The following is a 26,981-nucleotide window of genomic DNA, read 5'->3' on the forward strand; positions in this document are numbered from 1 at the left end:
ATAAAAGATGCCCAAATGCGCACCAATGCACTCTGATGCAAGCCTTTAAACTGTATGCTGATAAGTGCATGAAGTATACCTTTACCTCTATAGCTGAAAAGAGTCTGCATCCATAATTTGTGGATCTATTGATTTGTTTTTAATGTGGCACTTTTTTTTTCACGAACTGCAGATGATGAAATCCTCTTTATTTGAGAAAGTGTCCCTAAGCTACTGCTGCTCATACTTACTGAGTTCCCTAGCTACTTCTTTACTATGTCAGTAAACGTTTTGAACAAGAAAGGTATGGTAGATTTAAAGACACAGCTTAATTGAAGCAAAGGCAAAAAATTGAATGAATTTTATGTGGCTGTTCATATTAAAGCCATCAAAGAGTGAAAATCCAAAAGCTGCTGCTATCCTTTGTATTAATGATCTCTCTCTCTCTCTCTCTGTGTGTGTGTTTGTGTGTGCAATGCTGCGTGTGCTACTATGTGAGTGTGTGTGTGTGTGTTTTTGTGTGTGTGTGTGCGTGCGTGCTCGCAGAAGGAAGGTCAAGGCAGGAGTTTTTTTTTTGTAATGCATTTCCAATCAGCTTTTTTTTTTTTTTTTTTACAAGAAGTGTAGCTCATACAATGCAATAAATGCATTCTGCTACATCTGCTAACGAGAGAACATGTTTTTTCATCATAAAAACTGTGATATGAAGCATTGTTAAAGTGTCACCTCAGTAATGCTGCTGAGAGAAACAAGTGTTGACTCTTTTTTTTTTTAATACATGACTTAAAACACTAAAATCTAATTTCAGAGGTTTATTTTAAGTTTAAAGAATATAACAGCTGGTAAGACGATGAGTTTTACTTCTCACTGTCCATGTTATGTTGTAGTATCCATTATCATGTATGCTACTTTGCTCTGTGGACTGTAAAATGTTTCATTGCATTCATGAAATAAACCAGACTTTCAATGTCTGAGTCTTTTACCGTTTTTCTGCTTTTGTTCACCCAAAGTTGACAAAACCCACAGACATCCAGAGTTAACTCACTAACATGTGGAGTAATCTCAGTGTATTTGGCTGCTTTTTTCCTAAACACAATCAGTTGACTGAGAGAAATGCCTGTAGTCATCCACTTTGGTCATTATGAATGTTGAAGGAGATTTGTTCCATAGACACCTTATACTAGTGTTTCCTACACTTAATCCAACACTACTATGTTCTATTTAAATCCAGATTCCTTTTATAGATTGCAGTGAAATTTGTTAAACCATTGCTTAATGGGACAGAAGTACACGTCACTCTTTACTAACACATTGTAGATAAGTATATTGCTGGACAACACAGCTAACAGCCTCACACACTCTTTAGATTTTTGAAGTATTGTGTGTAGGGATGGGTATCGAAACCCAGTTCTTGTTGAGAACCAGTTCCCACTGTTTCAATTCCTTGGAATTGTTTGCCATTTTTGCAAACGATTTCCTTATTGATTCCAGTCACCCCAAATGACGTCACCATGTTGCGGAGCGTCATTTACCTGGCAGGAAAAATGGTGCCTAAGCGGCTCAAACGCTCAAAAGTTTGGTTATACTTTACGAGAACGGATGACAACATTTCATTTAAAGGAGGAAACACTACGAATATGCAAAAGCATTTGCTCACAAAACACGCAATAACCTTAAATGAATGTCGTGTTTTTAATTCCGCTCCGGACTCGTGAATCTCAACCCAGCAGCAGCGGTAACGTTTGCACGTCCTCTCCCGTTAATACAGCAGGTAAATAATCAGCTAACAGTGCATATTATGTTAGCGCGATCTGCCTTATTACAAAACCTGCCATTACTGTGCCCTGCATTTAGGTGACCATGATGAGAGAGACAGAAAGATTCTGGCTGGCTCAGATGCTGGCAGTTCTCGCTGCAGTCTACCGTTAGCGTCTCCTTTCAGGCTAGGATAGACGAATGTCACCGAGCAGTGACTAAGTTTGTGGTCAAAGGCTTGCACCCATTTGCCACAGCAGATGCCCCCGATTTTCGGTAAGTGAATGTGTTTAATTGTAGGCAGGGACATTACTGGATATTCTTGTGTAATTGCTACAGAATAATTTATGTTATACTTTGTTATTGCTACAGAAGAATATTTATTTTATTATTTTACATTTACAATTTTTTTTCCTGGGGACCCTGTGACACCCCATTGAAGAGCCATAGGCTGTGGATCTCTTAAGATCTCACTGTTGGGTTTGTAAGGCCATGTTACTCCTAAACTTCTATCTTGTTCAAAGAGAAAAAACAAAGTTCTAAGCTAATCGACCTTAATGTTCTCCTTTTTTAAAAAGAATCGATAAAGAATCGATAAAGAATCGAATCGTTAAACAGAATCGAAAATGGAATCAGAATCGTGAAAATCTTATCAATACCCATCCCTAATTGTGTGCAATGGTTTAGTCTCTCACACCTTACCCTTTTCTCCCCAGTATCACAACAGTATGACTCCCAAAGTACGGCTCAGTAAACAAACAAGGACTCTAAATTCAGAACAGAAAGATACAGTTGGAAGATTAATGATTGCTTTTATGATGCTTAGCAAACTACCCCCTCTTCTTCTTCTCTGTGTTGATGTTGTTCTTGTGTGTGTGTGTGTGTGTGTATGTGTGTGTGTGTGTTAATGCCTTACAAGTCAAAGTATACATTAGCCATACTTACAAAAACATTTTTAATTTCATTTAGAACTGAGATTCTAAGTTATAAGCAGAAATCTTATGCTCAGCCAGAAGTATGTTTCCCCCACTTTCACAATGCTAAGATGTCAAATCCATGATCCAACAGATGGTTTGTCACATGCAGGCGAGAAGGGCAAGACACCACTTACTTACACAACCTCACACACTATAGATTTTTAAAGTTCTTGTGTACAACGGTTAAGCCACAGTTATAACTTCTACTTTTGATAAAGATCACTCCCTCTGCATATTTCTTAAGAAATGAAGCGTCTTTACTGGGATATTTATTGTCAAACTATGCGATTTTCCAAATGTGTGTGGAGTAAAATGTTGTGACCAAGAATCATTCAGGATTAACAACACAAACTGTTTTGATAACAGAAACAGTCTGCCTTATAGTTCCCATACTTTACTGCTAGTTTTACAAACACATTCTTCTTCATGTCTGTTTCATGTCTGATTTTCAATAGTACAACCAACGTCTAACTTTTCTTTGCTCCCCAGTATAAATGCAAGAATTTTGCAGGATTTAGGATTTATTGAAACTATCACAATTTAACACTCAATGCCATAAACAGAGTTGATCCATGTCTCTATGGACACTGTTTCATACATCAACAGCTCTGAAAATCACTTTTAAAGTAATGTAGAACATGATCTCTCTCACTCTCGGCGTCTCTAAAAAACCCAGCAAACTGACAATCACCTCTAAACAAGGGGGTTAGTTTATAGGTTTTCTTTTTTTGTTTGTTTGTTTTGTTTTTGTTTTTTATCAGGCGCAACACCATGTAACATTAGACTCTTTCACCAGACCATGTTGCTAGCCCAACCACCAGGCTCAGGGTCTCTGAGCTCTAACCCTGGCTGCCAAATGTGCCTCTGAGCCTCTTGTGCCTTTTCACCACCAGACTAAGTTTGTAGTCTCACCTACTGACATTATTTCATTATAGCACATTATTCAGCTAGGTTACTACTTTGACTTTCATACTTTGAGCACACTTCTGAGCCCATACATTATCAAACTTTTACTCGAGTATTTCTGACACAAGCAGCTAAACTTCTACTTAAGTAAAAAATGCCTGAACTATCGGTATAAAACTGTCTGTAATTCTTGAACAGATCATGCAACAATTATAAATTAAACCTGCACCACAGCTAACTCTTTTTAATAACCAATAACAGGTGTATTTCTTAGATCTAGTGATACAGTCAAAACACTCTGCTTGTATAATGCCATATTCTCTCCCAGCGTACCCTTGTCTCACAACAGGGTGATTCCCAAAGTACGACTCAATAAACAGAGACTCTAAAACCAGAACAGAAAGATAAAGTTGGAAGATCAAAGATTAAGGTTTGTGTTTTTATAGCACGAAGTAAACTGTCCCCTTGTCTTCTAGGCCTTGGCGTGCGTACCTTAGAAGTCAGATTATACATTAGTCATACTTCCAAAAACATTTTGAATTCCATTTATAACTGAGATGTCAAGCTGATATCAGACATCTTATGCTCACCAGGAACATGTATCCCCAACTTCAATTCAATTCAATTCAATTCAATTCAATTTTATTTATATAGCGCCAAATCACAACAAAAGTTGCCTCAAGGCGCTTTATATTGTACAGTAGATAGCACAATAATAAATACAGAGAAAAACCCAACAATCATATGACCCCCTATGAGCAAGCACTTTGGCGACAGTGGGAAGGAAAAACTCCCTTTTAACAGGAAGAAACCTCCGGCAGAACCAGGCTCAGGGAGGGGCGGCCATCTGCTGCGACCGGTTGGGGTGAAAGAAGGAAAACAGGATGAAAGACATGCTGTGGAAGAGAGACAGAGATTAATAACAGATATGATTCGATGCAGAGAGGTCTATTAGCACATAGTGAGTGAGAAAGGTGACTGGAAGGGAAAAACTCAATGCATCATGGGAATCCCCGGCAGCCTACGTCTATTGCAGCATAACTAAGGGAGGATTCAGGGTGACCTGGTCCAGCCCTAACTATATGCTTTAGCAAAAAGGAAAGTTTGAAGCCTAATCTTGAAAGTAGAGATAGTGTCTGTCTCCCGAATCCAAACTGGAAGTTGGTTCCACAGAAGAGGGGCCTGAAAACTGAAGGCTCTGCCTCCCATTCTACTTTTAAATACTCTAGGAACAACAAGTAGGCCTGCAGTGCAAGAGCGAAGTGCTCTAATAGGGTGATATGGTACTACAAGGTCATTAAGATAAGATGGGGCCTGATTATTTAAGACCTTGTATGTGAGGAGCAGGATTTTGAATTCAATTCTGGATTTAACAGGAAGCCAATGAAGGGAAGCCAAAACAGGAGAAATCTGCTCTCTCTTTCTAGTCCCTGTCAGTACTCTTGCTGCAGCATTTTGGATTAGCTGAAGGCTTTTCAGCGAGTTTTAGGACTTCCTGATAATAGTGAATTACAGTAGTTCAGCCTGGAAGTAATAAATGCATGAACTAGTTTTCAGCATCACTCTGAGACAGGATATTTCTAATTTTAGAGATGTTGCACAAATGGAAGAAAGCAGTCTTACATATTTGTTTAATATGTGCGTTGAAGGACATGTCCTGGTCAAAAATGACTCAAGGTTTCTCACAGTGTTACTGGAGGCCAAGGTAATGCCATCCAGAGTAAGAATCTGCTTAGATACCATATTTCTAAGATTTTCAGGGCCGAGTACAATAACCTCAGTTTGATCTGAATTAAGAAGCAGAAAGTTAGCGGCCATCCAGGTCTTTATGTCTTTAAGACATTCCTGCAGTTTAACTAATTGGTGTGTGTTACCTGGCTTCATGGATAGATAGAGCTGCGTGTCATCTGCATAGCAGTGAAAATTTATGCTATGTCTTCTAATGATGTTGCCTAGGGGAAGCATGTATAATGTAAATAGAATTGGTCCTAGCACTGAACCCTGTGGAACACCATAATTGACCTTAGTGTCTGAAGAGGACTCTCCATTTACATGTACAAATTGGAGTCTATTAGATAGATAAGATACAAACCACTGCAGTGCAGTACCTGTAATACCTACATCATGTTCTAATCGCTCTAATAGGATATTATGGTCAACAGTATCGAATGCAGCACTGAGGTCTAGCAGGACAAGCACAGAGATGAGTCCACTGTCAGAGGCCATAAGAAGATCATTTGTAACCTTCACTAAAGCTGTTTCTGTGCTGTGATGAGCTCTGAAACCTGACTGAAATGCTTCAAATAAGCCATTCCTCTGCAGATGATCAGTTAGCTGTTTGACAACTACTCTTTCAAGGATTTTTGATATGAAAGGAAGGTTGGAGATTGGCCTATAATTAGCTAAGACAGCTGGGTCTAGAGATGGCTTTTTAAGTAAACCTTCAAAACCTTAAGGTGTCAAATTCACAAACCCAACATGGGCTCATTCAACACAGGGGCCAGAAGTGCATGCCACCCTTTACTGACACACTGTAAATAAGTTCAATACAGGGCAACGTGGCTAACAGCCTTGGAAACGCTTTACATGAAATAAAACTTTTTAGAAAACCCTTTACAAGAATAAATGTGATGATCTGTTTTACCTGAATCAAATGTATTAGTTTGTTTACTTGAAATAAAACTTATTTTGGAAACCCTGTACATGAAGTAAAAAGTATCGTGTTGTAAGTTCTGGCTTTCCAGCTGATAAGGAGACGTATTGCATTTCAAACCCTTCATACAAAAGACTTTTAAACATCCACTTTGTCTGTAACGAGAATATCAACCTACATAGCATTGTTTTTACTAAAATTCAACTTTTTCAGATGAAAATTTTTCTGCTTTTTAAAAAAAATTTTATTTTACAGTAACAACCCCTGAATGCCATTTTAGGGTGATATTCTTGGAGATTCCATATATATAGATATATGCTTTTGGAGTGAGGGTATCTAATACACAAGTTGTCACTGCGTTTTGTACTACCAGCTGTGAGGGCTCTGCTTTTACTTTGTCTCGTGAGTATGTATTTTTCAAAGGAGATCTTCATCACGTTGATTTGGTACCATAATCTTGTTGACAAGATTAAAAGACACGTCCATTAGAGTTCAGCAACATTTCAGTTTGATTAAAGTTTCTTTTAACTACACAGGGATTTATTTTCTCATCTGATATAGTTATCATATTGAACATGTCAGTGATGAAAGCAAGAAAATAAAGAAAAATAGTAAACGGCTGTCTAATTAAACTGTTCCTGTGAACCTTAAGCCCAAAACAGCCTTAAATCATCCTTTAATATGTTCGGTGTTACAAACTTGAAGAACCACAGAAAAGGTCATCAGAAATTAATCTAATCAGTTTTCAGCCTTCATGTTGAAATCTTTCCTGCTAGACCAAATTGCAGCATTTGATACCGCTGACCATAACATTTTATTACAGCTATTATTAAATGGAGAGTCCACTTCACACACACTGAGGTTAATTATGAAGCTCCACGGGCTTCTGTGCAAAGACCAGTTCTGTTTACATTATGCATGCTTTAGAAGGCATAGCGTACATTTTCACTGCTATGCAGATGATACCCACTTTTATTGGTAAAACTGTTGGGATGGTTTAGATACATGAGCTTTAATTTTCTGCTTCTAAATTCAGATAAAACTGAGGTTATTGTAACGGGACTTGAAAATCTTGGAAACAGTGTCTAACAAGATCCTTACTCTGGACGGCATCGTCTTGAGCCGTCTGTTGTAGTGATTTGGCACATTATAAGTAAAATTGAAGCACACAATCCCGTCGCACAACATCAACATTTATTTATATACAATATAAAAATGCTTTTTTTTTTTTTTTTTTTTTTTACAGAAAAGAATTGTAACTTCACAATTCATCACCATTTATGTGGGTACACAGGGTAAGTCCCCATCCTTATCCCATAGTGATTCGGGTAATTTCTCAGGGCCTTGGAAGGGTGGCCATATCAGGATACATGTTTGTAAAAATGCGCTAAATGTAGGATACATGTTTGAAAATGGACACATGCTTTTAAAAATGTGGTAAAATGCAGGTTACACATTTTAAGAAAGAAAAATCTGGATACTTGTTTGAAAAAAATAAGCAGGGTAGCTGTTTGAAAGATACGGTACAATACATTTTTTGTTTTTTTGGAAAGAATCAGTGTTTCAGAGAAAACATTAGCGGCCTCCTTTGTAACACTCTCTGACCAAGCGTAGCTGTCCGATTTTCACCACGTCCAACCCCACCAGTTTGTCGTATGCCTCGGCGATGGCGTCAAAGACTTTCCTTACCGATTTCAGTTCGTGCAAGAGAGTCTCTGCCACCGTGCGGACTTTGACGTCGTCCAGTTTGTTGTTGCGGGCAATCAGCAGACGCTGAATGGAAGGAATGAAGCGAGGGGTGAGGAGTCTTTTTCTGATGCTGTAATAATTTTCAGCGTAAAAGTCATCCTCCAACACTTGCAGACACTCGTGCTGCCTCTGGCTGGGGTGATCAAACTTACAGCCGTTGCATTCGTCAGTGAGGTACTTGTTGATTACTAGGTTGACTAGGTGATACACAGCGGTTTTCATGGTATTGAAAAATAAAGATGCCCGACCGTCAAGCTCGACGGCTTGCTGCTGCTGCTTCTCCAAGGGGCTATAGTAACCGGGAGTGTCAGGTACTAATGAGCCCTCGACCGAGGAACTGTCCTCCTCCTCAGTGTGACGCAGGGGTGCAGACTCCATCCTTCTCTCTGTTTTGAGCTAAAAAAGGTTTTGGAGGAATGAGACGGGTGTCTTGTTTTAAAATAACAGAAGGTGGGGCCAGGGGCGGATCTAGAGAAATTTTCTTAGGGTGGCATGCAGGGGCGGACCTAGAGAAATTTTCTTAGGGTGGCAAAGAAATCAAATCGGGTGGCAAAATCAAAGCCTTTTTTAAACACTTATACAGGTGGTTATATATGGTTAAAATAATTCAAATGCAGTAAGCATACACGTTTTTCATATAACTATAGTGCATCCATCCATTCGCGTCCGCTTTTCAGGGTCGCGGGGGGCGCTGGAGCCTATCCCAGCTGTGATAGGGCGAGGGTGTACCATGTGGTATACATATACGTACATACGTATACACACACACACACACACACACACACACATATACGTACATACATATACACACACACATATATACACATATACATATATATACATATATACACATATACATATATATGTGATATCATCACCCCCACCCAAGATTGGGTACATAGCCCCAAGTGCGATAGGAGAAGGATCGTTGAGTGCGAGAGGAACTGACCTGAAAGATAGGATCATGGCCAAGCTTGAAACCTGGATCCCCATAGCGGTTACCAAGATTACGTGAAGTACCCTCAGAAGGTCTGCTAGATGATGTTAATGCAGCACTACGGATGATACCTACAACCACGATTACCGACACTAACAAGCTGATCTACACTACGGCAGCAGTGATCAGTGAGATGCTTGGCTACAAGTTGAACAGCCACAAGGGGCAGTACCCTCCATGGAGAAGGAGGCTAGAGGGCAAGATCAAAGTAGCACGGAGGAGGTTAGCCAACTAACGGAGTTGCAGAAAGCGCGACAAAGAAGGTGCATAAGAAATACAGCAATCTGTCCATACCTGAGGCCTTGGAAACTGCCAAGCAAAGACTCACAGCCTTGGCAAGCCGCTTGAGGAGGTACACCAGAGAGATAGAAGGCAGGAGAATAAACCAGCTGTTCTCCACAGAACCAGCAAAGGTGTACTCTCAGTGGCAAGGGAACAATAAGAGAACAGCACCACCAAGGCTGGAGCGGAGTAATACTGGAAGAGCATATGGGAGAAGGGCGCAACCCATAGCGGCAATGCTCAGTGGCTAGTGGATCTGAGGGCAGACCACAGCAACCTCCTGAACAGGGTCCAGTAACCATCACAGTGGCAGATATCCAAGAAAGGGTCTCCAGTATGAAGAGTTGGACAGCACCAGGGCCCGACATGGTTCACGCCTACTGGCTGAAGAAGCTGACTGCACTCCACGGCGTCTGGCAGCACAAATGAACCAGCTGCTAGTTAACGAGAGACACCGGAATGGCTAACTGAAGGTCGGACGGTCCTGATCCCCAAGGACCCCAAGAAGGACCGGTCCCATCCAACTACCGACCAATAACCTGCCTCAGTACTACATGGAAGCTCCTGTCAGGCATCATATCGGCTAAGATGAGCGGGCACATGGGTCAATACATGAGCGGGGCACAGAAAGGATTGGCAAGAATACCAGGCGCAAAACACCAGCTACTGGTAGACAGAACAGTCAGCCGAGACTGCAAGACCAGACTGACCAACCTGTGCACAGCCTGGATTGATTACAAGAAGGCCTATGACTCAATGCCCCACAGCTGGATACTGGAATGCCTAGAATTGTACAAGATCAACAGGACCCTAAGAGCCTTCATAGCACAAGTCACCATCAAGTGCGGGATCTACCAAGGAGATGCTCTGTCCCCACTGCTGTTCTGCATAGGCCTGAACCCCTCAGTGAGATCATTAACAAGACTGGCTACGGATACCGACTACAAAGCGGAGCGGTTGTCAGCCACCTCCTGTACATGGATGACATCAAGCTGTATGCCAAGAGTGAGCGAGACATCGATTCACTGATACACACTACCAGGCTATACAGCAATGACATTGGAATGTCATTCGGACTGGAGAAGTGTAGAGCGGATGGTAACAAAGAGAGGAAGGTAGTCAGAACTGAGGGGATTGAACTACCAGAAGGCAACATTGCAGATATAGAGGACAGTTACAAGTACCTGGGGATCCGCAAGCGAATGGGAACCATGAAGAGGCCGCTAGGAAAGCTGCAACCACCAAGTACCTGCAGCGGGTCAGGCAAGTCCTGAGGAGTCAGCTGAGCGGTAAGAACAAGATCCGGGCCATCAACACCACGCCCTGCCCGTGATCAGGTACCCTGCTGGGGTAATAGGCTGGCCAAGGGAGGAGATAGAAGCCACTGACATAAAGACAAGAAAGCTCCTTACCATGCATGGAGGGTTTCACCCCAAGTCCAGCACCCTGAGGCTGTACGCTAAGCGGAAGGAAGGGGGCGGGGACTGGTGAGTGTCAGCACCACAGTCCAGGATGAGACAAGAAACATCCACGAATACATCACGAAGACGGCCCCAACTGACAGCGTGCTCAGTGAATACCTCAGGCAGCAGAAACACAAGAAAGAGGAGGAAGGCGAGGAACCATCATGGAAGGACAGGCCCCTGCATGGTATGTACCACCGGCAGATAGAGGAGGTGGCTGATATCCAGAAATCCTACCAGTGGCTGGACAAAGCTGGACTGAAAGACAGCACAGAGGCACTAATCATGGCAGCACAAGAACAAGCTCTGAGTACAAGATCCATAGAGGCTGGGGTCTACCACACCAGGCAAGACCCCAGGTGCAGGCTGTGTAAAGATGCCCCAGAGACAATCCAGCACATAACAGCAGGGTGCAAGATGCTAGCAGGCAAGGCATACATGGAGCGCCATAACCAAGTGGCCGGCATAGTGTACAGGAACATCTGCGCCGAGTATAACCTGGAAGTCCCGAGGTCAAAATGGGAGATGCCCCCAAGGGTGATGGAGAATGACCGAGCTAAGATCCTGTGGGACTTCCAGATGCAGACGGACAAAATGGTGGTGGCTAACCAACCGGACATAGTGGTGGTAGACAAACAGAAGAAGGCGGCCGTAGTGATCGATGTAGCGGTTCGAATGACAGCAATATCAGGAAGAAGGAACACGAGAAGCTGGAGAAATACCAAGGGCTCAGAGAAGAGCTCGAGAGGATGTGGAGGGTGAAGGTAGCGGTGGTCCCGTGGTAATCGGAGCACTAGGTGCGGTGACTCCCAAGCTAGGCAAGTGGCTCCAGCAGATCCCGGGAACAACATCGGAGATCTCTGTCCAGAAGAGCGCAGTCCTGGGAACAGCTAAGATACTGCAAGAGGACCCTCAAGCTCCCAGGCCTCTGGTAGAGGACCCGAGCTTGAAGGATAAACCGCCCGCAGGGGCGTGCTGGGTGTTTTTTATATATATTATCATAACTCTGGATTTACTGGCTTTTAATTAAAATTTAAAAACTTGGAAGTCTGAACTTTCAATGTGGGCTGAAATAGAGACTCAGCCTGGCTGCAGCTTGTTGCTGTGTCAGCTTAAATCCGTCATGTAATTTGGAGATGCAGCGTGTCCGTGGACCACAGAGGGTTAATAACTCTCACCTTCCTTCCATTTCCAGAGTGTAACATGCAACCACCTGTGTGAAATCTGAAATTCCCATGGTGTTGTTCAAAATGTGCTCTGGCACAATCATGAGCATCGCTTGCTGCTGAAAACAAGAAAAAAGCCGGTCCTGCTATGGGCTGAACCATTGAACCATGACTGTTGTCAAATGAAGCAAAGATTTACATAAGGACAAACTTCTTGCAAAAGAAAACAGACAAGTTGAATGTAGTTTTTGTATCATCAGCTGTGGTACTGAGTTGAAATCTATGTTTAGGCATTTCTCTGAAAATTGCACCATCTTGAGAGAAACAAAACAAAACAACACAACAAAAACTAAATGTACCAGTATAATAAAACTACAGGAAGGCAAGACGAGTCAGTGGAAGCAGTGGGATGCTCAATAATCTGCTGGGAAACATTGGGTCCTACTGTTCATGTGGGCATTGCTTCAACAAGTACCACTGTTTCAGCAGGTTGCTGCACACTGCTGAAATGCAGTCTTTGATCAAGGGTGATGCTCAGCTCTCTCTCTCTCTCTGTGTGTGTGTGTGTGTGTGTGTGTGTGTGTGTGTGTGTGTGTGTGTGTGTGTGTGTGTGTGTGTGTGTGTAAGTAAAACATTTTTAACAAGACAGATTAATAAATTTAGACTAATGAACACTGAATCAGATTGATCTTTTACACCATGCTTTATTATGCTACTGTTTAATGCACATTTCCCCCTTTAACTGAAATCACATAGGAAATAAGCTCCGAATTATATCTGAAACAAAAAGAAAGCAGTTATTTGTTGCAAACCAACAGCACCTCAAACTGAATTCTACACTTCAAAATGAGTTTTATTCCAAAGCCACTTCTTTACATATTTGGTACTAAACTGAATTCCTTGCCATTATCTTACCAGTTCTGACAGTAAACTGGAGTTATGAGCTTTCCTCACATTAAGATTGCTTTCCATTTACCTGGGTGGGACATGCTCTTCTCCAGCTGCTTTAAAGATTCTCCTGTCAGCATGTGGATCTCATCCTTAAGGCGCCGCTGGCCATCTAAAGTAAGGTGCCAAAAACATGACTTCCTCTTGCCATCTCTGCACAGCTGGTTGCAAGTTTTGCGGAAACTGCTGTTGAAGCACAAGTTGTGTCGGATAGTGTTCTTCCAGCCATCTGGAGCCGTCTGAAAAAATGGGAAGTGCTCTCTGGGAACGGGCAGAGAGTCACATCAGACAGTGCAGCAGTTCTATCCAGTTCAAACATAACTTTGGAATGAAAAGGAACCCATCTGATGTTCTGAAAGACCTAATCATGCCAGATCACGTGTTTCATTTAGCATGCAAGGTGAAGTAACCTTGTGGGCAATTAGACAATCAAATCCTAACCTGGTGAAATTGTAAATCTGCTGGACTTTGAGGCTCCCTGTATGGCTGCTCTTGAGTGCCAAGGCAATGAGGATGCAGTAATTCACTGGTGGACGGGGCCAGCAGCCTGGCTTAAGAGGCTTAGTGTCCTGAAATTTTTAAACGCACTAATAAAAAGCCCATTCACGCTGAAACAATTTTAACATTCACACACCTGAAAGACAGCACACAAACCCCATTCTAAATGAACTGCATCTCCCATAAACCCATATTTTATTCACACTAGAACCTGTGATACATCAAATGCTTAAGAAAAAAAAAAAAAAAAAACCCAAAACATTTTAAGAACCGAAAAAAATTTTTTGAATTTGATGACAGCAATGTGTCTCAAAAATACTGGGACTTCCAACAGTCCATAAACATCTGGGAACCAAGGAGACCAGTTGGAAAGGCGTCTCTCTCCTGCCTGACGTAGTATCCCAGCTGCTCAGTCCTGGGTCTTTGTAGCATTTTTCTTTTCATACTGGGCCAAATATTTTCATTTTTTCAAAGTTCTAGACTGCAGGCAGGCCAGCTCAGTACACTGACTCCTACTACAAATCCCTGCTGTTGTAATGGTTATTGTTGGTCGTTTCTGATTTGCTTGTTGAAGTATGCAAGGCCATCCTTGAAAAAGATGACATCTGGATGGGAGCTTATGTTGCTCTATAACTTGCATTTACCTTTCAGCAGTGATGGTGACATGTGCATGCCATAGGCACTAATGCACCCCCATACTATCAGAGACGCATGCTTTTGAACTGAGTGCCGATAAAGCGAGTTAAACCAGCGACCACACTTCTCATGTTCTCCATTCACTTAAATGGGGGGGGGGGGGACAAACCAAAAACATGCATAAAAGCTTCATGATAAATAAGTCATGAACACAACAAAAGGCTGGCATTAGCGGAACAGTTTAAATTTTGAACACACACAAGAACTGTGGGAGTAGTTGAGCACCAAACAACGGAGCAACTAGAATAATGACAATAAAGAATAAAGAGAAACATTGAGTGTCTACGGCATTCGCCCAGTTACTCCAGAATATGTAGATGCAGTTTTACTGGGACTAAGGAAACTCTCTCTCCAAGATGCCCATTTATACGCAGTCACGTCATTGACCTCGTCTCAATTAAACCTGCCGCGCCACCCCCCCGTGTTGCCCCCATCCCAACTTTGACACACAGCCATCAAATTCAAACTGAGCCAGTATTTTGCATCAGATTAAAATGTCTCAGTGTAAAAACATTTAACGTTTTCCATCTTAAACTGTAAACAGAATGAAGATTTGCCACATTTCCATTTTACACAGAATCCTAATTTGTTTTAGTTTGGGTTAATTCATTAAATTCCTCCAAAACACTGTAGCTATAATTGAAAAGGTTCTCATTTTAATTCATTTGGACAAAAGCCTGTCTGAGGAAAACAAGGGTTCTCGAGGACTTTTAAAAAAAAAAAAAAAAAAAAAAAAGTGAGTAATGAGCTGCCTGCATCCCACTGAAGGAAACTGGTCCAGGTCAAAGCTATTGTTCTCACCCTGGGCTTTACGGTCCTCGCCTTACGTCTGCTCTTGACGGGTTGACAGGAGACGACATCGTTCTTGACCTAATCATCAGTGATGGTCAGATTATTGACAGTTAACGTTGACAGATACAGGCGTTTCAGTCATTACAGGATTTTTATAGGCAATGACCCAAACGTGTATTTGAATAAATGTAAAAGCTGTATGTAGAGACTGAAGTCACTTATTGATTAGTTACACCAAATAATGAATGACTGGGCCTGTGACCCATGTTTATTGGTCAATGGTAATGCGTTTGGTCTTTAATGAAGCCTTGGGATAGCCCAGAGGTTCCCAAAGAGAGAGTGAGTGAGTGAGTGAGTGAGTGAGTGAGTGAGTGAGTGTGTGTGGGGGGGTATGAGAAAAAAAGAAAAAAAAAAAAAAAAAAAAAGGACAGCTTGGACACTGCTAATGGTTTCTGACAGGGCTCCCACACAGACGCAAAGCAGGAGATGAAGCATCGCCAAATATGTTTCCAAACCAACTTCCTTCCAAGCCAAAGACTAGAAAATATGGTGAAGCATATCTTCCCTTTGGCTTCACCTGCACAAGTGCCAAGGTAGGTCTCCCCTGCAAAATTAGTTTCCCTGCGTCGAGAACGCGCTGCATCTCTCAAATCACGGACAAACAGGATCCCACATTCTTGATTTTTAGTTCACAAACACTTCTTGTAATAACTAACTACTCCTGACATTTTGGACATGTTAGCTCTTTATGCAGTACAGTTACAGTGGGATACAAATAATATCAGGCTGATTCTACCGTAATTTGTTCCCCCGGTTCAAATCACGGACAAACAGTATCCCACAGCTGTTTTTGTTTTTGAACCCATTTTGCACAGAGAGACATTTTTTGAAAAATGTATTGACGGCAATGTTGAAAATTATTACACAGGAAAAAAAACAAAAAAAAAAAAAACTACACGTAAAATAATTACACCGTGACACCTCTGCCTTTCTAAGTGGAGGGACAGTAACTGCGTGTGTATATGTAAGCGTGTAAAACCTGAAGATAGAGACAAAATACTGTTAATCTTACTATCTGCCATTCTGCAATTCATCTCATGTAAACAATAACGTGGCGCACAGCGTGACGTGAAAAGAGGCACATACCTTTGTCGTTGCGTGACGAACTCTGTATTCCTCGTCCACACATAAACGCAAAAAAGGAGTTATAATCTCCGTTTTCGGTGAATCGCAACGCCGTTTACGTGTTGACGAAAGGCCCAAACGCATAGAAACCGCTGCGTTTTCAAAAATACCCGTGTAGGTGTGGACGTAGCGTAAACGAGTTAGTAGTATATTTTATTACTACCTGTAATTTATTGCCGTTTACTTGTATTTGCTTAATTGTTTACTAAATGTTTAAGGTGTGAAATAAACCGCAATGGAGTTTGTAAACAAAATATGGGTGTGTGTGTTTGGAGGATGTGTTTGTGCAGGGGGTTAGGCGGTGGGGGGGCCCGAACATTTTTCTTGTTAAAAAAAAAAAAAAAAAAAAGGGGGGGCCCGGCAAAAAAAAAAAGTTTGGGAACCACTGGGATAGCCCATGAACACAGATGTTTAATCCTATGCTCACGTGTCAAATCCAGAAAATAAATGAAGTGTTCATTGAGACTCTGCACAAACATCCAGCACTCTAACAAAGTAAGCTGAAGGTTGCCACTGCAAACAGAACCAGGCGATGCATATTAGAGTGGCTGTGAGCGGTTAGTGTGTACCGTGTACTCAGAGGAAACTGATTGCAGCACCTCCCCCTGGAGAGGACCATCATGGCAGGAAAACACGTGGAGCTCTGCTGTCAGGGGACATCTAGTCTCCAGGGGCCGAGTTTGGCTTTCCTCAGCAGGTTCACACACAGGTCCCGCGTCAGCATTAATCTCGTTGTACTGGATCGGGCAGGCAATGCTGGGATTCACCAGCAGCCACAGGTTTGGTTTCACAAAAGTATCTGATGCACAGAAATATTCAGTTTGCTACAGTGATCACTTAAGAATCATTTCTCCAACACATGAAGCCAGAAGCATAAAAAAAAAAATAAATAATCAGAGGCAAAAGTGTCGTGTGGATGCTCGTTTTCCAGACAAGACATTAAAAACTACATTCTTTGTAACGGTTTCCCTCCTTTCACAGTGATGCATACAAAAAAACAAAAGCATTAGAAAGCAGAGTGGGGGAGCAAAGTTTTGACAAGCAGGCATCTGCTGTGTTTGTCCATCACTGTGCACTGGCACGATAAGGGAGGGATGCAAATGCATACTGATAGGCTACCAAAGCTGTGCATGCAACACTCAAGCACACACATACTGCACTGTAGTGGCAAACACAAAGCTCACCAAATAATTTCAGTACGGTGACAGAACTGCATCCTTGTGTATTAGAAGAAATAAATACAAGAAACATGCTTTAAGGTAGAAAATAAATCAAAGGATTTCAATCAAATCACACACTTCAGTGTCTAAAGCAGCACAACGTGTGTCCTAAACTGACTGTTTGCCATTTCTTTCAAACACTACACAAACCACATTTTTCAAAGGCAAACTAAGGAACACAGAGTGATTGTAAGGAGTCATTCAGTGCTGAGTTATGGGGGTGGGACTCAATGGAGCTCACCTGATGTTTTATCGTACCAAATAAATTCATCTTTCCTTTTCGAGGTTCTTACAGAAGGCCTCTGGACCACATACTGATCACTCACTTTGTCATCTGTCACAGACACACAAACACGCTGACACACACACACAATGACAAAATACACACTGTCTGATCTTCAGATTGACTCGCTGTTTCAGAACGAATCAAAAAATGCTAATCCATATGACAGAATAAAGAGCAAACACTACTGGAGAAAATAAAATCCATCACCATGATATAACTGGTCAGTGGTTGAAGCCAGTTTCAGCTCCTTGTCCATGTCCCAGTCAGTCAGACCGACAGAGCAGTGCAGGTTAAAGAGTTGTGCTTTGGTTTTAAGCTGTAAGGTCATAGCTGAATGCATTTCAGTGGTTTGGTTCCTCTCCGTGCAACAGAAGCTCTTAAATGTGGGAACCGGCAGACTGTCTATACAACAGCTGGAGCTAAACAGCCTGATTGGACACAATTAATCCTAACAGGACACAGCCTGTGCTGATTAGACACATTTAGGTCTACAGTAAGCAGAAATGTCAATTTAGGTGTAAAAAGTCAAAGTAAATAACACCTTCCAAAAACAAGATTCTCAGTCTGAATCAATTAAACAGCATCATCTGTATTATATATAAATATAAAGCTTTTAAGCAAATGATAAGTACAAAGTGCATTATTTCTATCCAAAATCCAGTAAAGCAGCAGAAATTTTCATCACTTACACAAGTTCTATCCCTGCTATTATCCCTGCATGATGAAGAAGTGCTGCCAGTGCCATTGCTGGCTGTAGCAACTGTGTTGCTTTTAGTCTGCAACTGATCAACATCAAGTGCTGACAATACCAGTTTAACAGGATGTAAACAGAAGTGCTAGGAAGACTTATTAGTTTGTGTAGCGTTTATCTGCGATTACGCTGTACTTCTACTTGTAACCCTATGGTCACATGACTCCGGTGGGAAATTAAAAACTCAAAATAATGTCACGGTTCTTCGAGATCTTCAGACCTGCATTAGTCTATTTATTACTCTGTCACATTTACAATACACATTTCACAAATAACAGATGAAAACAGTAATAAATCCTTTACAGCAGGAAAAAAAAAAATCAGATAGTCATCATTAAATATCTATATATCTTTGTATACTTTAAACATGACGTCTGTCATCCATACGCCCCGGATACTGACTCATTCCACTTTATTCACAGAATCTTCATGCTAGAGCAGGAACACTGAGCACGGAAGTTCCTGTTCAGCAGTTTCATTTTCAAAATTTTAGAATATATTTAGACAACAAACCAGGAGGGCCTCACACATTTCACTCATTGGTTTTGACGGAAAATCACACTGACCACCAAACATGCTGGGAAAACGTAGCACTACCAACAGAAATCCACAGTAAAGACAACCTGGAGGGATGTTTTCGTGTTTTACCACATGGAGCTGCACAGGCTGAGACAACGTACCGTGTCCTTGGTTTCTGCTCATATTGAATTGCAAATTCTTCCTCTGCTGTTTTTTTTGTTTTTTTTAAAAAACAGCTGCCGTGTGCAACAAAACACAAGGACTGGAAGCAAGTTAAGACAGTCACAAGTGTTTGAAAGTCAAATGAGTTTAAACAAAGACGTCGCTCTGACGAACCAGAATCATGTCATTCCTTTCTACTATACAAAAAAACAAAACTACAGTACATCCTTCAGTTGTATTTTTGTGTGTTGGATCATTTAACCTAACAAGCAAGAAAGGAATGCACACAACAGCAACTGTTGAAAACCGATTTACACCTACAAGTGAAGAAAGTGGGACTTGAGCATCAAACCATCTGGGCCTTTAACACCAGGCTGCAACTGTGGGGAACAAAAAAAAAACAACAACTGAATGAAATAATGGTGGGAAGGAGGCGGCTTAGAAGATGGGAATGTAGTTGTCGATCTTGGCGCGGTGACGCTGGGCGATGCACTCGGCGATCCAGACGATGTTCCTGCACTCTTGCTCCTTCAGCTTGACGTAGGCGTAGAAAACACTGAAGTGGAACTGGTTGAGGAAGGCCAGCTTATTCAGCTTCACCTACAAACACGAAGGAGGAAAGACAAGGTTAGTACTGACGTCAAAGAATGAAAAATGAAAACAAAAGACGTGGTTACGGTTGACACAAAGGGATCCAACTTCAATCTCTCTATTAGCTCAGCCCAATCTTTTCTAAACTGGCAGTTCAGTTTCATTTTCATGCATATTTCAGATACTCATTATTGCAGAGCTTGTCAGGTATTCATTTACTCAAGATGCTGGACTAAAATGGCCTGTATTTGTATAGCGCTTTACACTACATTCAGTCATCCACCCATTCAGACACACATTCACACACTGCTGATGGCAAGCTACTTGTAGCCACAGCTGCCCTTGGGCGCACTGACAGAGGCGGGGCTGCCAGACACTGGCGCCACCGGGCCCTTTGACCACCACCAGTAGGCAACGGGTGAAGTGTCTTGCTCAAGGACACAACGACCGAGACTGTCGGAGCCGGGGGGTCGAACTGGCAACCTTCCGATTACAAGACGAACTGCCAACTCTTGAGCCACGATCAACTAAACTTTTTTTTGCACACATTGCAACACAACTGAAATGGTAAATGGACTGATTCTTCTACAGCACTACTCTGCCAGAGTACAACATTCACCCATTCACATGAGCACTGTCTAACTACTACTCACACACATTCACACTCCGATGGATGCATCGGAAAGCAACTTGGGAGTTCATATCTTGCCCAAGAATATTTGGCATGCAGACTTGGGGGAGCCAGGGATCGAACAGTCAACCTTCCGATCAGTAGATGATCTACCTCCGGAGCTACAGCCGCCCCACCATGTCAACGACTTTACATGACTTCCACGCAGGAAACTAAACACAAAATCCCAAACGCCATAAATCTCCATGTTGTCTAACAAAAGCAGTAATGAGTTAAAATCTAGTGTAAAAGGTTCTTAGTCTGAGTGACAATTATGCACATTTGTTCATTTTTCCTTTAAGCAAAGCCATCCTGTAACAATGCTATCATAATTATAAGAAAGGACATTATTTGAAGATGCTCAAAGTTGTAAATACCACAGTTGTTTTTTTTCCCAGTTGTGGCACTGATTGGCTAAATGGCCATCATCTTTTCTGCCTATAGAAGAAACTAGGGATGTGCACTAGTCAACTAATCATCACTAGTCTGTATCAGACGTACCAGTCGTTTAATGGTTTTATATTGACGCCCAATGCCAGTAAATGTTATGCAGGCGTCTGCCACAAGATGGAGCTTCATTGTTGAGAAACAACATAACTCTGTTAATCTAGGCCCGATCGCTTGTTAAGACTATTACTGTTACTTCATTTAAAGGTGAAAGATCGCGGATACAAGCGGAAGAAAAGAGCTTTCTCCAAAGGATGGATGGGCTCTTCTTTAGCACAGGGTAGAGCCAGCTGAGGCAGTCGCTTCTGGGTACGATATTCCTACCGGGAGGAGGCACCGGGGTACACCCAGGACACGCTGGAGGGATCATCTCCCTGGGGTGGCCTGGGAACACCTCGATGTGTCCTTTACACACTTTACCATTGTTAATTTGTCATATTTTAATAATAGATGAACATCTTTTGTAGTAACCATAAGTATTGTCTTGATGCATGCTCGATCATCCAGGTAAGTAAATCCCCAAAGGTCGATTCTGTTCGTCTGGACGTTTTCAGTGGGAGAAACGCTACGTCCAGATGAACAGAAACAACCTTTGGGGAACTCTAAGTATCATGTTTAGCATCGGTCTATGTGTTTTTCCTCACTGTCCTTTGGAGTATAACACGTAATGCACAATGTGGGGTGCTGCACAGTTAAGCGGCATGACTCATTATTAAAGAATGTGAATAAATGGCTTTATTTTGAGCATTTCTGGGGTTCTCAAATTTAACCTGATATCTGAGTGTTCTAGTTGGACAGTCAGATTTTTTTCTCCCCCTTCACTTTCCTGGCTTGGAGAAATGATGGGCTTCAGAGCTGGAGCTGTTCCAGCAATCATCATGGGGATGTGAGGTGTTTGGATAATAATACGGACAACCTGTGTGAGGCGATTAAGGCTCTCACACAGTCAGATAGTTGGATGTGTGTAGTGTTGCAGTGAGACGCAGCCACACTCACACCATGTCGTGACTGTACTGGCTTTACTGGGACGTAAGAAATTCTGCTGAATAAAATATTCTGAAGGCAAGACAAATCACTGAAAATGAATCTAATAACCACACATACAGACTAACCTGCATTAATCCAGCACAGTTAAAGTCAGCATGCTTGAAATAATAACAGCTTTGAACAATTAGTTCAAATGTAGAGGTCTGTGATTATTACACGACAGAGGTTAATACTGAGTGTAAAAAGGTCTTTGTGAGGGAGGGATGCATGTGCTTCACCTCATGCTCAAAGAAACGGTCCTCCAGGGTTTTATCTCCCGGGTTGCTACCAGCGCCCTCAAACAGCAGCTTGTATTCCTGAAGATGCAAGAACAAGTTTATGCTTTAACACAGACGTTAAACTGAAAGATTGAACCTCGATGAACAATGACAGACACCAAAGAACAAACTGGAAGATGAAAGTGCAAACAACGTGAAACATAAGAGTTCAATGATGTTTCTATGGGGAATTCTGCAGGCCATTTCTGAACTTACAGGGTAAAAATCAGCTACAGCCTTGACCTGCTCATAGTCATCAGCACGGGCCAGCTGAGCAAGGCCTTCTGGGTAAAGCTTGCCACAGTGGGGAAAGAGTTTGGCACGGTCCTCTTTGGACAGCTCTGTGCCAAACGAGTTGATGGTGATGATGAAGGCTCTCCTGTCAGCTTCAAACTGCAGATACAGAGGCGAAGAAGAACAGTGATGAGTCAAGTTAAAGACGCTTCAGTGTCTTCATGAGCAAACCTCCTCAGTGATAAAAGACCTCCCAGAGAACCAGAAGGAAGATTAGTGACACGTTCCTAAATCAGACTGAGGCCTCACCTCCAGAATAGGACACATGGTGTCAGCGGTCGTTCCTCCCAAGTTGGAGCAGAACTTGTAGAAAGCCTCCAGATAAGCCTGAGAGAATAAAATCTACTTAATGTATTTTACATGACAACTTTACATAAATACATAACAATTTCATGCCAGTTCTGAATTTAAACTATATAACAACTAGTCTGAGCTTGGAAAGAAAAGCGTCTGGACTTCTTTAAGTAGCTTGAAGACGTTTCACCTCTCATCCGAGAAGCTTCTTCAGTTCTAGGGTCAAATGGTGGAGAGTCCCAGATTTAAGCTCTGTGGGAGTAACCCACCGAGAGGGACAATGGACCCCCTAATGATCCTCTACCTAATCACATGAGCCAAGGTGTGAAAACGGGTGTACAATATCTGTAGTTGTCTACTAGAACACAACTGCCAGAGAGTTAAGTAAAGATCTATACTGTGGTCATGTTGCTTTATCAGTATTAATGTTTAGGTTGGAACAATTGTGCTCGACTGCTGTTGATCTTAATTATTTAACTTTTATTGGTTTTTGACTTGTTTTCTTCTGTTGGGAGTAATTATGGTCTTTGAATTTCTGTTTCTTTAACCGAGTTAACTTCTGAGTTTCAGCTTTTACTGTCACATTGTTGCCTCTTTTAGCTGTTATTTTATTTATTCACTTCCTTATGTGGACAGATTATGCTTTTTGCAACACATTGTGATTTCACCTGGAATGACATGCACTTTATAAATAAAGCTTAACTCAGTTATTAATAAACTCTACCTTGTAAAGGGTGTTGCGAATGATTTCAATGTTCATTTCATCCAAGTCCTGCTCAGATATGCAGTCCTGGAAGAACGCAGCTATTGAAAAGGAAAAAAAAACAGAAATCAATATTTAATGTTTTCCTCAGCTTTGGCGCCATCTCCTGTTCAACATAAGACATCACAATTTAGGTTTTACACCCCTGCTGGTTGGTGCCCATTCAGAGTAGGTATAAAGTTATCTTAAGAACAATATACAAATGTCACTACAAATGTGTCGCATACAGACAAACATTATGTTACTGCTTTGAAAAGTGAAAGCTAAACGCTACACTGACTGAAGGTGTGTGCGAGTTACCCTGACCAAATGATGGTGACAACTTTCAGTCAAACTATAAGCGACTCAAGTCTTTAAAAAAAACAAAAAACAAAAAACAAAACAAAACAAAAAAACAGGAAACCAAAGAAAGAAAATTCATAAACTTTAAAAAGGCAGAGCCACCGTTGTGAGAACCAATTTGAGTTTTAGATTTAGGGGAGTGATAAAGGGTTTTTTGTGGGCCTGTTCTTATTGCATAAAACCCCTGAATATTATTATGATGATGGAAAAGTCATATACAGATACTCACCCAGTGGTGTGTCCACAAGGATGGCATTGTAGAGCTCGGCGGGGGTCTGCGCAATGTTGACCGCCTCCATCTGTTCAAAGCTGCCCAGCGGGTGACACTTGGGCACCAGCTCAGAGATGGCCCGCTGGTGCAGAGTGCCCGTGATCAGCAGGATGACGTTATCAATCATATAGCTGTAGCTAAAGCCCAAAGGAAGGAGGGGAGGGATCGTCACAAATGTTCTATACTGTTATACTTTATCGCTGATAAAAGTTTCAGTATCACAGAAATGTTACTTTACCGATTAATGGCAAATACTTTACAGTACTTAAAAGTACTGCAGTGTCTACTGTTATTTACATGACTGTGACAAATTTTAAATTAATGAATAATATGATACTCAGAAATTGTGCTAACAGACGTCCATACTCAATTCAACTCGACAGGTTTTGCTTACGTGATGAAGTCCATGAAGCTGGCCAGTGGTTCATACGACTGGTTTCTCATGTGGCGAAACTCCACCACCATCTTCTCCTTTAGCTTGTCGTCAATAACGGACACGGTGAGAGGAGACGCCTCGTTTGCCAAGAAGCTGCCATAATCTGTGCTCTGCAGGTGGAGCTTCAAGTCTGCAGGACAAACAGTTAGTTAGGACTCTACTATTCTAAGGGTTTAAGTTTGAAACTAGAACTGTGTGTGGCTATAAATCTAGTTTTATATTAAAATATAGTTTCTTTGTTTAGATGCTGGCTAATGCAACAAAAAGCAGTATGAAGGTTTTCCCATAATGTTACATTACTTGGTCATTTAAGAATTGTTAAATGTAGACTTGCAGTGTTGTACGGCAGATTTTATTTTCTATATAGAATTTTGCACTTCACTGACATCTCAAGATATTTTTTTTTCTTTTCAAACCAATTTCTCAACAGATTTGCGGCCCAACTTTCAGCTGCAGTGCCCCTGCATTTGTTGCTGTTCCTGTCTCTCAACCCAACTGCTAACTTGACTAGAAATTTGGCTACCTGGTCTTGGTTGTGTCCTAATCTGTCTCACGTTCATAAGTCTCTCTTGGAAAATAATTTTAATCAAACACCTTGAAGGGACTGTTGTAATTTGACGCTGAAATGTAACTGAACTCATCCCTGCCCGCTGTGTGCAGGTGATCATAACACAAGAAGTGTCTGCTATAAGAAAATCTCAGTTATATTGATGTTAGGTAGTATTAGTTAGCAAGATGTCAACCGAATGGTTACAGAAAAGGTAGAGAAAATGTTATTTGTTGGAAGCATCGATGTTAACAGGAACACTGTAAAATATCTTCTGACTATAATTTCACTTCCCATAAAACTGGGAAGTGAGCAATAAGCAGCAATATAGGATTAGTTTAAGCTAGCTACGCAGGATACAGACATAGGACAGCAAGCTTGACGAAAATTATTTCACCTTTAACGTGTGGCAGTTATCGATGTTGAGCTTGACGACTAGACAGTAACAGAAATTGGGACGATTTATAGCGAGAGTAAAACAGACACTAACGTTTAACAGCCAACTAGCTTTAAGCGCTAGCTTGTGGAATTAGCTGGCGTCTAGCTATTAGCCGCTAGCTATCAATTTTAACTCACCTTCCAGCGTCTCACACTGGACGAGATTTAAATAATCCGCCTGCGACAGAATTCCAGCTTTGAAACCTCTCACCAGCCCCTCCAGGTAGCCGTTATCGACGTTAAAATAGAGCTCAGAAAAAGGCATCCTGTCCGACCGTCAGATCCGTCTCTGCCACAGGATTCACTTTCAGTCCGGCTGGTTAGCACTAGCATCAGCTGACTGAACCACGTGACAGTCAGTCACCTGCTCATGACTCCATTATGGTATTGACAAATGACTGTAGCTGTTTGTATTCACAGTTTGCTTCATTACCGGCTCTGTTTCCAAAACACATGATATTTGTAGGTTTGCTTACAATAATCAGTCCGCTGTAACTGTATGCCAGGCGTTTTTTTAGCAGCCAACATGAACGTTTGCACATTCATAACAGGAAGTACACATAACCCAGAGAGAACCACAGTGACACCTGCTGGAACTCTCCGTAACAGCAACAACAGCAGGCAGTATGGACAAACATAACATTGCTGTTATCTACATCCCCCTTTTCAGGTTTTTTTTTCTTCTTAGTTTTGCACTTCTCAGGCCAACCCAAATCAAACAACATCACCGTAATGGAAGAACTTATCAGGTTATGGATTACACAAAAAAAAATGAAGGTTCAAATGTCAAATGAAATTCACGGTAATCATTGTCATAACTGTGACAAGTATGCAATAACATAACACGAGATAAGACACATTTCGAAACAGAAATTACAGCACCAGTGTGCTTTTAATCCACATATTTACTATTCGGTTTAGACACTCTACCAGATCTGGTTCGGTACAAGTTGTCATCAGAGCGTACTTGGCATTTTGTAGGTGTTATCACCTGTTCTGACTGTTTTGTGCCATGTTGTGGTGGGTCAAGTTGAACTTGAATTGTTTCATGTTTGTTGGTTTGTGTTTTATTGGGCTCAGTTTCATCTGCTCGTTGAGATGTGTCCAGTTCATTTTGTGTTGTAGCGAGCTTTTCGGGTTGAGGCTCGCTCACAGGCAGAAGATGTTGTCTGTTGCGCCTGTATTCTTTTCCACCCGACTCAATGACATAAGAGCGAGGCTCAGCACATACCTTACTTACAACTCCAATCTTGTCATGTCCTCTCTGTGTTTGTAATCTCATCACCTCGTTTGGTCTTAATGGACTGAGCAGCTTGGAGGACCTGTCGTAGTGCTGTTTTTGAATTTTACGCTTTTTTGTGAGTTGAGTTTTGATAGTGGTTGTCACTTTTGCTGTTGGTGGTAGCAGTTTTTTGCACACAGGAAGGGTTGACCGCGTTCGCCTTGATAGCAGCCTCTGTGCTGGTGAACCAAGAATGTTGTCTTGTGGCGTGTTGCGTAGATGTAACAGGTTCAAATAGAAATCAGTTCCATCTCTTTTTGATGTTTCAAGGAGTCTTTTAGCACTCCGGACAGCTGAGTCCATTTGACTGAGGAAACT

General features: G+C 41.7%; 2 protein-coding genes across 4 annotated transcripts; both read right to left on the minus strand.

Annotated features, from left to right (window-relative positions):
* Positions 1-12,593: 12,593 nt before the first annotated feature.
* On the minus strand, positions 12,594-17,938 carry foxr1 (forkhead box R1). 3 transcript variants are annotated; one of them, XR_005613967.1, is made up of 7 exons: positions 17,760-17,938; positions 17,508-17,600; positions 16,616-16,845; positions 14,871-14,939; positions 13,317-13,444; positions 12,904-13,114; positions 12,594-12,704 (listed from the first exon to the last, which is right to left on the minus strand). XR_005613967.1 is itself a non-coding variant. In XM_031756442.2 (7 exons), exons 1-7 carry the CDS (start codon positions 17,890-17,892, stop codon positions 12,676-12,678), a joined length of 915 nt encoding a protein of 304 aa, XP_031612302.1. In that variant the 5' UTR covers positions 17,893-17,936; the 3' UTR covers positions 12,594-12,675. The 3 variants fall into 3 exon arrangements, 2 of the variants coding, with proteins under 2 accessions (XP_031612302.1, XP_039471644.1); XM_031756442.2 differs by having other exon boundaries at positions 12,904-13,136; positions 17,760-17,936; XM_039615710.1 differs by lacking the exon at positions 17,508-17,600 and having other exon boundaries at positions 12,904-13,136; positions 17,760-17,936.
* Positions 17,939-18,498: 560 nt separating this feature from the next.
* LOC116333247 (V-type proton ATPase subunit d 1) lies at positions 18,499-25,818 on the minus strand. The gene is made up of 8 exons (XM_031756440.2): positions 25,520-25,818; positions 24,355-24,526; positions 23,919-24,097; positions 23,309-23,388; positions 22,540-22,617; positions 22,213-22,389; positions 21,958-22,035; positions 18,499-19,584 (listed from the first exon to the last, which is right to left on the minus strand). The coding sequence occupies exons 1-8, from the start codon at positions 25,644-25,646 to the stop codon at positions 19,423-19,425; spliced, it is 1,053 nt and encodes a 350-aa protein (XP_031612300.1). The 5' UTR covers positions 25,647-25,818; the 3' UTR covers positions 18,499-19,422.
* Between the last annotated feature and the right edge of the window lie 1,163 nt (positions 25,819-26,981).

Source organism: Oreochromis aureus, linkage group 1, assembly GCF_013358895.1.
Source record: "Oreochromis aureus strain Israel breed Guangdong linkage group 1, ZZ_aureus, whole genome shotgun sequence".
Taxonomy (NCBI): Eukaryota; Metazoa; Chordata; class Actinopteri; order Cichliformes; family Cichlidae; genus Oreochromis; species Oreochromis aureus.